General features: G+C 36.1%; 1 protein-coding gene across 3 annotated transcripts in view; it reads right to left on the reverse strand.

Moving 5' to 3' along the window:
- Positions 1–11,441, reverse strand: part of LOC113585951 (nuclear GTPase SLIP-GC-like) — a 31,595-nt gene extending 20,154 nt beyond the window's left edge. For all 3 annotated transcript variants that reach the window (XM_035526790.2, XM_035526791.2, XM_027023762.3), the window contains exons 1-12: positions 11,151–11,441; positions 8,395–8,422; positions 8,184–8,276; positions 7,579–7,663; positions 7,247–7,475; positions 3,497–3,730; positions 3,191–3,385; positions 2,778–2,950; positions 2,515–2,557; positions 2,299–2,397; positions 515–611; positions 228–361 (exon numbers count right to left, since the gene is read on the reverse strand). In XM_035526790.2, the coding sequence (XP_035382683.1) occupies positions 228–361; positions 515–611; positions 2,299–2,397; positions 2,515–2,557; positions 2,778–2,950; positions 3,191–3,385; positions 3,497–3,730; positions 7,247–7,475; positions 7,579–7,663; positions 8,184–8,276; positions 8,395–8,407 (1,395 nt within the window). In that variant the 5' untranslated portion in view covers positions 8,408–8,422; positions 11,151–11,441. The remainder of the gene's footprint in view (positions 1–227; positions 362–514; positions 612–2,298; positions 2,398–2,514; positions 2,558–2,777; positions 2,951–3,190; positions 3,386–3,496; positions 3,731–7,246; positions 7,476–7,578; positions 7,664–8,183; positions 8,277–8,394; positions 8,423–11,150) is intronic.
- Positions 11,442–12,712: the final 1,271 nt, after the last annotated feature.

Consider the following 12,712-nt stretch of genomic DNA (forward strand, 5'->3'; position numbering starts at 1 on the left):
ATCACAGCCTAGATAATATCAGGTGAATAGAGGGTCAGTGAAGAGCACCAACTTGTCAGAGGGTTGACAAATTGTGCATGACAAGAGATAGTGTACAGTAACTGTACCCTTATGTTACACCCATAAAAGATAGTTACACCTCATAAAATAGAGTACAAGGTAGGGATTGCTAGTGATTGATGATATAAATTCCCTGATGTGACATTGAATATGATGTGAATGCATACCATGTCTTGGCTTGTGTCCCTAGAACCTTGAATCAGGTAGAGGATTCCACGTGCTCCAAGGACATACTGATTTCCCATTTCATTGATTTGACTATTGTTGTACCCCTTCAAGAGGTCTTGGAGCTTTGGTATCTCTGTGTTCAGATCAGAGAAGGTCATTCAGAACATCTATTATGAGTACATCTGTTTTAGAAATATTATTCTGTTTATTCATTTAACTTGATTTAATATTTAGAGTTATGCATCCTTTTTTGGTAGAACTTTATGTAGAACTATGCATACTTCACCTGTTTGCTCTTTTTCCAGGATTGGAGTATCACTGATGAATTCTTCGGAACTCACAGTAAAAATGGAAAGGAAGCCATCATCACAATTGAAATATTTCTAAGGAATGAATATGAATAGTAATATTAGTACATAGCTCAAAACTCAGACTGTTGTAATGTGGAATCAAATGCTTTGTGTGCCCACTCACAATAGAACACTACCTATAGGACTCATTTTTGAACATTACAGACTTGACTGATTCAGAACAATAAGGTGCTTTGTCTATAAAGATGGCCTTTTTCTCATACTGTTTTTGATGAGAGGCAATTAGATTGAAACTTGTGCAATGTGATTTTTTTTTACTTTAATATAGAAAAATAAAGTTTGTCCCTGCCTTAACTACATAGTTTGTGACGTTCGCCATGTTTTCCCCAGGACTCTTTCACAAACACAAACAATCTCGGGGTGGTGCGTCTAGCACTGTAGCGTGATATACTTTCTCACAAATACACGAATTAACATAAAAATGTATGCCATTTAATAACACCCAAACACCACATATATGCTACAATATTCCCTTCAAGTGGTAGTATTATACAAATATACGAAACATAATACCACACTTCAGGTCACACAACACTATGGCAATGGTACATGGGGAAATAGTGAGCAAGGTAAACCAGGATGGAGACTCGGTGGTCTCTTCTCCGCTTCGAAGCTAACCCCAAATGTTACCTTTGGTAGATAGGACAACGATATTTGTAAATCCCCCAGAAAACTCCGTCAATAGTCAGTAATACCCCGGTGTGAGGAAGAAAAAATATATATACCAGGTATGTTTCCACCGCACGAAAGTAGAGGCTGAAGACGCCAACAGTTTCCCCAAGTAAAATCCCACGACCTACTATTTCCGTGTCCAAAATAGTTTTTTCCCTGGTTCCTGGGATTCCCTATTTCACAGTCAATCCATTCACGATCGACCCAAAGTCATCTGCTCAGGAAGGGGAAAAGCCCTGAACTCGTGTATCATGCCCGCTCCTTACTGGGTATGCGCTCAACAAAAACACGAGTAAAAAACAAAAAGGAAAAAGGCTAATACACATGTACATATTATTATTTTTATTATTATTATGTGTGATTGTTACAAGTTGATTCCCTCCTTCTATTGGTGTGGGTTTGTCAGGGATTCTCACCTAACATAGTGCCCCGAAATGTGTTACTACTGTCACGGAATGCTTCCCACTGTTAACGTGGTACGGCCCGCCGCGTACAGTGCGAGTTCACCGGATTGTTTGTAACCGCAAACTCCTTGTTGGCACCTGCAAATGCTTTATTGTTGTCTTTTTTGCCTTATGGTTCAAATGTTTGTATTCAAACTGCTGTGGGAGCGTGCCTCTTTGTGGGTCTTTGTTAGACATTAGGTGTCACATTATGTTATGTCATGTCTTTAGTCACGCACATAGCCACTTGTTTGTTTCACCCTGCGTGTTAACGGCACTCACGGCTATGTATACCGTCTGTGTTATATCAATAAACGTCGGTCTATGTCAAGGGAGTCTGTGCGTCCTGTGCCTTGTCCTGCGTAACATTTTCCACATCCATGATTGTGATTTATGCTGAAAAGCTGAAGGGTCATTCCATACTAGGTGGAGACAGTTACCTTTACTGAGGCATGATGATATTCATCGATTTATAGCGTCCATGTGTAGTTGTAAAACTTCACTCAGGTCCTCAAAAGAACTTGTGACCTGGGTGCTTGTGTTTTACTATTGTATATAACTGATTAAATGATTGAATAAAATACCTTTATTATATGTTGTGCATCAAAAGACTTCTTCACTTCTTCCTTGGCTTCTTTGTTTCTGTACAATATGCATGCAGCTTTTCTCTTATACTGAGTGTCCTGTAAAGATGTGCAAATTATTTATTCATACACCCTTAGTTCTTGCTGACATTGCACATAGCAATGGAACAATTTTTCTTCTGAATAATTTTAAATGATTTGAACAAAAATGATTACCTTGCATGTAATTTCCAAGTCTTTATCCTTGAGCTTTACCGATCTATTTTAAATATGTGATTGTCAGTATTATAGTGCCAATGGGAGTGATCAAACCAATTTCATTTCAGTAAATGTGAGAGATATTAGCTATTCACATCATAAATATATGTAGTGGACATCATTCAAATGATAAACAGTAAATTGAATTTCACCTTCTAAGGCTGAGGTATAACTGAACAATCATGCTACATTTAGCAATAGAATCATAAAATGCTACTCACCTCATGTATGTAGTGCTGATGAGATCAGTCTTGGTACAGATAAAGGAGATGCTCCTGCACTCTCCACCTTGTGCCATGTCTGTTATGTTTTTCAGAATATCCCAAGCCGACTTGTCAGAAGCAGCACGTTCTATTTCACTTACAATCCACACTGCTGAGCAATCTCTCAATTTCTGTTCAGTATCAGAAAAAACTGCAAAATTAATAATTTAACAAGGCACATCAAATGTATATCTCAAAGCTGAGTAGTGAGTGATTACATTTAAGGTTTTATTGAGCTAAAGCAAAATGACTACTTTTGTTCATATAAAACCAACTTTATAGTATGCTTAAGAGGTGCAAATGGGCTGCTAGTTATAAATCTAGATTTCATATTAATTTAGAATTTTATGTCTGTTATAAGCAATAATCACCGATTTCCACATCTCATCTCTGGTTTTGTTGCAGTCTCCAGTTCCAGGGAGATCTACTAACACAACATGCTCCAGGAAATCTTTGCAATTTGGAACCATTATTGTCACACTTGCCACTATTGGCCAGTAACGTCCTCCAGGGCTTGATCCGTTATGCCTAATGTAGCAGTCAATTTCTTCAGATAAATCTGAGGCCTGATGGTGCATATATAAATCACACATGAGCACAAAAGTAGAACCTCTTTCATATAGTTATCTAATCATTAAAAATGGCGCATTCTGAACAAGCAACAAGCACTGACTTACATTTTCATGTGTTATTGTTTTTTTTCCAGAGGTTAGAAACTCTGGAATATTTGAGAAATTATTATCTTTCATGAGGTCTTCTAAGGTCTTAGAAGCTCCTTCATTTCCATACAGTGCTTTAATCTTTTCATCTGCCATTGTAATGTCTTCTGAACTTTCATTGTTCTGTCCTTTTAAATTCTTTTTATCCTCTGATATAACACTCAGAATGTTTTTCAGCTCATTTTCCCAATCCTGAAAGTGTTAGTAGTAGAAGCAAAGAACACAAGTCACATGTTCAGGTTTTATGAAAAAAAATTATTGACATTGTGCTTGGTTTTGGCAACAAGCCCAAAGGATTTTCAGCATCTTGATATATTACATTTTATGTCCCTAATTAGAGGTGGGGAAGGGGACTTGTAATTAAGAGACATTCAAAGGAGGGCTGTTATTGGCTATGATGGATATGGCAAATAATCTCTCTGTATTTCTTGTGGAAAAAGTAAACAAATCCAGAAGTATTTAAGAAAATGTTGTCACATCCTTTGTAAACTATTATTAAAGTGAAAGTAGAAGCAACCTATTTACAATTTATTTCAAGTATAATAACAGATAATATGTCAAATAACAGAAGATGTCACATAACCTGTCATAAGATATTAGTTTCATATAGTGTCCAGCCCACCACTAACTCACAAGATCTTCACAGAGATGTTAATTGGTGTTTCACTGAATTATGCCCACAGCACTTTAAGAAGGCTCAATAGTGAGATCTGGTATCCAAGACCCATACCCCTCCACATAGAAAATCTCTTTAGATGTAAATCGATATTGACCTCCTTGGTGACTGAAACCATACCCAACCCCAATGACACTGTTAATGCATATCTGTGCCACCAGTTCCATATGGATTTTACCCACTATGCCACCAAGCATTCCCCACCATGTCCATACTTGCCTCTCCAATGACTAAGGCCATACCCAACCCTGCTTTCTGCTCACAAATAAAACTAGTATTCATTCACCATTTCTCTGGTGATGTGGCCTCTTTCCATAAATCACCTGACCCAAGACCTCTCTCTTCTACTATGCACCTGCTCTACCATATCTCTGTACTGCAGTCACTCTTAGCTAATTACACCACCTCTCCTAAAAATTATCTCACAACTTACCATATCACATTTAAATTCTTTAACTAAATATGTCTGTGGTAGCGCCAGCACCCCTCCCCCATATCATGACACCAAGACAACACAACACAACACCCTGAGCCACTTCCTTAGCCTTACTAATAATCCTCTTTAGTCGCTCTGTCACCACAACCTCACAAACCATCAGTTGCCAACTAATATGAGGCAGCAAGCCACACCGTAGGCAAAACAGTTATCAGTTTACCTGATGAAATGACTTTTCAATGCTATTAATAGCTTTCACCATTTCCTTCAGCCCTACAAATTGCTCTATATAATTTTAAGGTGGAACTAAACCATCTACCTAAATGCTAAATTGTGGGGGGGGTTTTCAGTATAGAAGGTGTTGTCCCCCCATCAAAATATTTTCAACTGACAAACATCTAGACTTTCTTTGCTGGCAGTTCCAGCACCTTTGCCTTCCTTCTCCTTATCAGAATAGACACTATTGAGATGCTCCTCCAAGTCTTTCTTTCCTATGTTTCACCATCTTAACTGGACCCTAAACTAGGCCGCCCTAGCACACTCCTTTTTCCACTTTTCCTCAAGACCTCTGCTCTTCTCAACACTGACAATCTACCCTTCAGCTTTTTCTGCAGTGTATTAATACTCTCCCTTTCATATATACATGTATATGAAAAGTATGTTACATTATTTTGATTAACAGTTTCTGTTAGAGACTTGTGTGGGGCCATAAGCATTTACATTTTATGGTATTTAGCGGACACTATAATCCAAAGCAATTTACAATTATTACTGAATACAACTTGAGCAATTGAGGGTTAAAGGCCTTGCTCAGGGGCCCAACAGTGGCAACTTAGTGGTGGTGGGGCTTAAACTGGCAAACTTCTGAGACATAAGATTTTAAAAATTAAGCAAATTTTCCTGTTTATTACAAAAATGGCTCTGGTCAAAAACTAGCAGCATTTCAATAACTGAAATGAATCTGTATTGCTTTTTATAACTTTTTCCTTCTTTTGATCCAAAATGCCTAACGTGAGATTTTTGGAATTTGGTCCTCTTTTTTTTTTTCTTTCTACTGAAAGAGCCTATAAAACATCAACAGACATTGGTGTAACCAATAATCTGATCTCATTTTCGGATTTTTAAGACTAAACCTATTGCATTGCATCTAGATTTGCTTCTGCAACCAAGATTTCTCTAGCAACCCAGTCATGTGCTCTGCTCTGCTCCATTCCTGATCCTGGTTTTTCCATTTATTAGTTTCACTTGTTAGCTTGTCTATTTAAATCCTGTGTTTTCAGTTTTATTTAGCTGGTTCTTGTCTATTTTCACTAGTCTGTCATTTTCCTGTGAGCTACATTATACACTGCCGTTTTCTATGTTCTGCCTTGTTTCTCTGTTTTGTTTCAATACTCAGGTTTTTCTATGTTAAGTTACCTGTCTAAATCATTCACTATGTATTCTGGCTGTTTCGTTTCCTGATACCCCTGGCTATTCGATCCTGGAACATTCTATGAATTAGGATTCTGGATTTGTCCATAATAAAACTTACTCTTCTCAGTGTTCGTGTCCGTTCTCACATCGTTCCACATTACATAATGGCTCTGTTCGAAATAGCCTACTACATACTACTCACGTACTGATTGGGCACCAAATCAGTATGCCATTATGCAGAAGGCAACCAAAATAAATATTTCCTGTACAGGAAAAATAACAAGATGATGTACTACTATGGCAAAATATTCCAGAGCTATCTTCATGTCGTACTACATGTGAGAACGGTGGTGGAAAATCTTTTACAAGTTAGCGGCACCTTCATAAATGCATGTAATCCCATATTATGGTTTGCATTTGGATACTATACTGCATACTGGATACTATACTACAGACGACTGCACAGATAAGGCAGTATACAGTACATACTGAATGCATTATGTAGTATACAGTATGTCGTAGTCTATTTCAAACATAACCAAGATCCCCACCGCCAGGCAATGCAAAATTAGACCTGTCTGACATTTTTTGCAATCCTCTATCTGTACAAATATAGCTAACATCCTAAGGTGCAATAGGTCAAAGTAATAAGCCAAATAAAATATTTAGGCAATTTAGCTTATAAAGTGGCTAACCAGTTTGCATTAACTGTCAGCCTCACTAGCTTCCTAACATAGTTTATTTAATTTAAAAAGTAAAGTTTTGTTGATTTTTACATGTAAATCTATATTAACTATGAAATGGACATAAGTCCATTTTTTAATTCTGAGTTGAAATATTGTATATGTAAATTACATTGTTTGGCATTGATTTCCACCTCTATTTTCAGAGAACAGTTTTTTCATGTTCCTAAAAAACTAAAGCTTTGGAGATACATTTTCCATCCAACAGGGAAAATATGGACTATTGTCAAAGGGCCTCAATTTGGTGGAGAAGTAGAAAAATGTGTCCAATGTGTAATGTGAGTGAAACATTCTCATGAGCTCTTTTTTATTTTATAAATGTTGAAATAACATATCATAAACTAATAAGATAGATATGATATATAATAATGTTTAATTGTATTAGTAATACTTACTAATTTTTTAATTATCTCTTTCAAAGGGGTAAAAAAAAATGTTACCTTTTTTGAAATAAATTCAATCTCAGCTGTGTAGTTGGAGTCTGTCACATTGGCTTCAATCTGTATAATGACTGATGTACAAGCACAAATGGTTCCTGATGGTAGCAGGTCCCTCCCCCCCAGAACAGCGTTGATCAGTGAGCTCTTGCCAGCTCCTGTCTTCCCAAACACTCCCACAGTAGTTTTTTTCTTTTTGTTCAATGTCTCATCCAATTTTGTTATGGTTTCCCTGTGCAAAAATTGCATAAGACAGTTTTATCAAATTTGATTTTAGTCCATATTTATTTTATATACTTTATCATATTTGTGGTATAAAAGTATTATAACTATACCTGATGTAGTCATGAAAACTATTCTTTTTGAAATTATGTTCAACCTTTTTCATTTTTTCTTTGGTTATTGTAATATTTTTCATCACTGAAAAATATGGAAAATGACAGTGCAAGCATTAACCAAGCATTAATAAATATGGAACATACCAGATCAATATTCTTTGTAAATATTAAATCTAGCTGATACATAATATAATATATATATTATAATATAGGTGAACAACTGAAAGTGATGCAGCATTATTTATGAAACCTTTCATTTCATACACATATTTAAACAATTATATATATATATATATATATATATATATATATATATATATATATATATATTTCATCATTGGCACTGGAATTTATTCCATGACTAAGTTTAATCCATGTACAGGAACTTCCAAAAACTAATATATAACACAAAACATTAGCACAAATATATAATAAGTAATCATTTTCAAGAATGTTATTTTGTAAGATGGATAAAAAAAAAAGGTTCAAAGTTTTGGAACCATCACTTAAATGTAATAACTAGCATACAGCACAAGTGAGAAGAGAAAAAGGGTCTAGGGCCAGCCCCCTCAAACCAAGATCAGGGCCAGTGTTAAACTTACTGTCAACTGTGCTCAGTGGGGTAGCCAATTTCTGTTTTTTAAACACCACATGCGGAGCAGAGGGGTTTTCATTTTCAAGTACCCGTTTATTTTCTGTTTAAAACAAACAAAATAACATAAATACTTTTGCAGTGATGTGAGGAATAAGTCAGTATTTTTAGTAAATTCAGTAATTAATAATAAGAATTTTTAGAGATTGTGAACGACTAACCTTTATTATTCATTTGTAGAATGCCACCCTGGGAAAATAGCAAAAGACATATATCAATACATTGCCAGGCAATTATTACAGAGACATACTGGACCTACATTTTTTAATTTTCAGTTTAAGAGAAAGCAGAAATTAAGGGGTTTTTTTTCCTTAGTGATTTGAGATTTTTGTGGAAATAAATACATCAGAGATCACATTAAAATCACAGATATCACATTGTATTCAATAAAGATCCATTAGAATTATCCTGTATTCATCTGTATTATCCTACTGATGAAACTGACAATGAAAGATATTGAAAACACAAAAACTCCATAGAGTTAAATTTTAGAAACATAAAATTTTAAAAAATTAATTAACACAACCCTTTAAAATCATGACTATGTTGTTTGAAAATAGTATAAGTCTGTCTTTGGCTGTTTGTGGTAACTGTAGCCAAGTACACTGTGATGGCTGCAGGGAGGGAGCAAAATGAAAGTGAGTGTTTGGAGTTTCTTTAGTCCCTATATCAAAAAATGAAACAAAAAAGCACCATGTGGAACTGGCCACAAACATAAAGGAAAACAGCGCTGCAGCACAGTCTTGAGACAGAGAAGGATCACAGCAGTAAGGAACAATGGGCAGCACTGGAAGGTAGTTTCTGTGGGCTTCAATGGAGAACTAAAAGGCCAAAAAAGTAGCAGGTGCAGGTGATCAGTAATTGGGGGATTGGGAACGGGAGAGGTGTGGTTCAAGTCTCATGGAAGACAAGTACCGACACTATTCTCTGTCCTGGCTCCCAGATGGAGCTTCTACTGGCTGTCTGGACAGCAGAGTCCCTTGTAGTCTTCAAACACAGACTGAGGACTTATATATTTGTGGAATATTGAAAATCACCATTGATCCTCTACCCATGAAATTCATACTACTGTTGGGTGACTGAACCTTTAGCATGTATAGTTTTATATTGTTTGTTATTGCACTTATCGTTCTCACATATAGAACTAATACTTGTTTTGCATTTATAGGTATCAGCATTTATCCCTGTATTTCAAAAGTATTCTATCCTACTGTACTGGCTAGGATACATATCGGATAATATATTTTTCTAAACTTTCTTTTGTGCTTTATATATCCATTATTGATATATGAGCCTGCTCAAGCAGGATGTGGCAAAATACTGGATCCTCAGTGTAGCATGAGTCATAAATGTATGTCTTGCTGATGTTTCCTGAATACTGGAGACCGCAGGGGAGAGCCTCATTCCAACTGTAGATCAATTGTACCACTCCATATGTCCTGGACACCGGTTTGCAAAACGAAAGCCACTATGTTCATCCATTTTCTGCTTTTTATATTACCTTGGATAAAAACACTCACGAACAGTGCTTTTGGAAACATACAATTTCACTGTCCATCTGCGCATGGAAATAATGAGCCGTTCTCATTTACCTTTTTAGCTATGCAGGCAACCATAAGATATGTTCTTTTATGATGCTTTCAGTATGCTTTCAGCATGTGCACCACAAAGGTGAGCGTATTAGAGTAATCTTCCTCCAGTCCTATGAAAGTGTGGTTTTATTAGACACACTGATGCATAATAGTGATAATATGAGGTTATCATATGGCTAACCTACATAAAATACACTGCAATCCTATTCCCGCCATCATGAAACTTGAAAAGCTAAGTGATACAATAAGTCTAAGCAGTAATGTTACAAAATTAACAAATCATTTTTATTTATGGCATTTAACTGACGCTTTTATCCAAAGCAACTTATTATGACTGAGTACAATTTAAGGCAAATTCTAGACTGGTTTCAAGAGGACAAGAGATCAGGTCTCTGTAGGCTCCTGGGCTCAGAAAAAGCTTTCATGCATGACCAAACATATCAAACTCACAAAGAATCAACCCTGGGTCCAGACTAGTTTTCAGTAGTTTTCACTAGCATGAAAATGCTAGTTTGCCCAATTTCCTTTTCCCAGCTCCCTCAATTGACTGTTTTCCTGCTAATTACAAACTAAGGTTATTCATTTCAATTTTTTGCTACAACTTGCAATAAAAGGGATAAAAGGAATAAGGAGAGGGAGGGTTAGGAACAAGAGGGGGTAGAGAGAAAGACATGCAGTGCAAATACAAATAATTGTAAAATTCATGCAATATACGGATTAGAAACTTGGAAGATTTTGTGAGCTTTTATCCTTAATGTCACGTTACGGCCCCTCTCCCCAAACATCTTCCTGTGTGTGCGTGTGTGTTTGTCTGCATGACCACACCCTCCTTGTGTTTCTGACCTGCTCCTTGTTGTGGGTCATTAGTGTGTATGTATATGTCCTTTGTCTACATACTTGTTTTGTCGTTGTTTGAACCAGGTTTGCTTGCTAACCACGTCTTTGTCTATGTTTATAATAAAACGTTTCAGTGTGTCCTACACAGCTCATCTCTGCATCCTGCTTTGCCTCCGAACGTTACACTTAATCACTGTTTTCTATGGAATCTTTTAAGTACCACAATTAAAATGAAAATGTAGCCTAATATAAACTCACAGACATGCTTAAAAGATTAAAATATTCAAACATTAAAGGGGAAACAGCACCTCTCCAGCAGTGATTTTGGTGACTTATTTATTATTATTCTATTATTCTCAATTTTCCACACTAATGTGGCAACAGTGTTAATGACAATGGAATTAAAGAAGTGGTACAAAAAGAAAACTCATATTGGCCAGCAAACAAACAGCAAAATTTGATCAAGAAAGCTTTAAACAGCTACTTACTGTGTATGTAGTTGTGTTGAATGGAAGAGCAGTTGCAACAGCTATATAAATGGTGATATGCAGGTTTCTGAACTCATATAAAACTCATAACCGTCTACTCATGGGTGTGGTATCTACTAAGTAGTAACATATAAACCCGTTTTGCCGAAAGGCTTTGTGTAACAACCCACCAAACACCACTGTTAACAAGCCTTAAGTTTCATATCCTTGGTTACTGCTGCCATTTCCTGTTAAGAAAAAAAGCCGGTATATTCGAAAGTGACTGTTTCCCAGAATGTAGTGTGATTTGAAGTGTAAAGCAATAGTGGTAGCTCAGTGGTTAAGGTGCCTGATTTGTAATTGGAACATTTGAGTTATCGCTAGTTTATTTCCAGTAATCATGTTCAAATTCTGACCCATCGCCCCTCCTTCCTCAAAAATAGAGACAGAAACAAAATGCAAATGTAAATCCCAATCAAGCATCAACATGTGTTCAAGTCAAAGAAAAATTCAGAAAAACTGAGGTTATGTTGACTATTTAATTAATACAAATCAGATTAATTTGTACTTTTTAATGCTCCATTATATTTAAATATTTTCTTCCTTACCAGGGATTTAGGGCTCATTTTCTCTTGGAAACTTGAAATAGCCTTAAAAAGTATTTGAGTCAAATCTCCATTTTAAGTTTAGTTATATAATTACAAATATATTTACGTATAATTACGCTTATGTATTCATCTAAATGGGTAAGAGAGAAGTGTAGCAAATTCTCATCTGTAACAAATTCCTTTGTCATTAACACTTTTTAACAAATGGCAAAATAATACACAGAGTCAGAAGGTTTTCAGGATAGAAGTGTTCATTCCACTGTCAAAATTAAAGCTCTTTTAAAAAACAACTGCACTGAGGAACAAAGCTGCTTGGGCTATATAACCATTTGTTAATGGTATATTAACACTTATAACTACAAAAAGGAGCCTTATTGTAAAATGTAAAACACATAAATATTTATGAATAACTTACACTTATTGCTACTAAAGGGGAGCTTTATTGTGAAGTGTAAAACACATCAGCATTTATTAATGACTTACTAACACTTAAAGCTTATATATATTCACAATTTGGACTATAATCATATTTTTAGTGAGGACGTAGCTGATCAAGTTTCAGCTTGTCCCTCTGATCAAAGAGTGTAAGGCAAGAATTAGCAAAATCAGTCATAAGTGACGTTAAGGCAGAAAGCAGCAAAATCCGTTATGAGTGGTGTGCATACCAGGTTGTACTGAAAACCGCAATGTGACGTGGGAGGCGAGGCAGGATGCACAATCAAGCTGTGTCGCACACACAGACGTTTTTTTACTACACGTAACAAAGCTGGCACAACGAAAACTGTTAAACACAAACAATGATGCACACTGCTTTTGTTTGGTCAAACATCCACGACTAAACAGGACTTTATTTTCATGCACAGTGAAGCAAAACGAGGAACAGCTGTGATACATGGGAAGGCCGTTGCCATGCAAAAACAAACACACACACTCACACACACACACAGGAAGACATCTGGGAGGAGGGGGCCATGC

Source organism: Electrophorus electricus, chromosome 8, assembly GCF_041902795.1.
Source record: "Electrophorus electricus isolate QZ-2024a chromosome 8, ASM4190279v1, whole genome shotgun sequence".
Taxonomy (NCBI): domain Eukaryota; kingdom Metazoa; phylum Chordata; class Actinopteri; order Gymnotiformes; family Gymnotidae; genus Electrophorus; species Electrophorus electricus.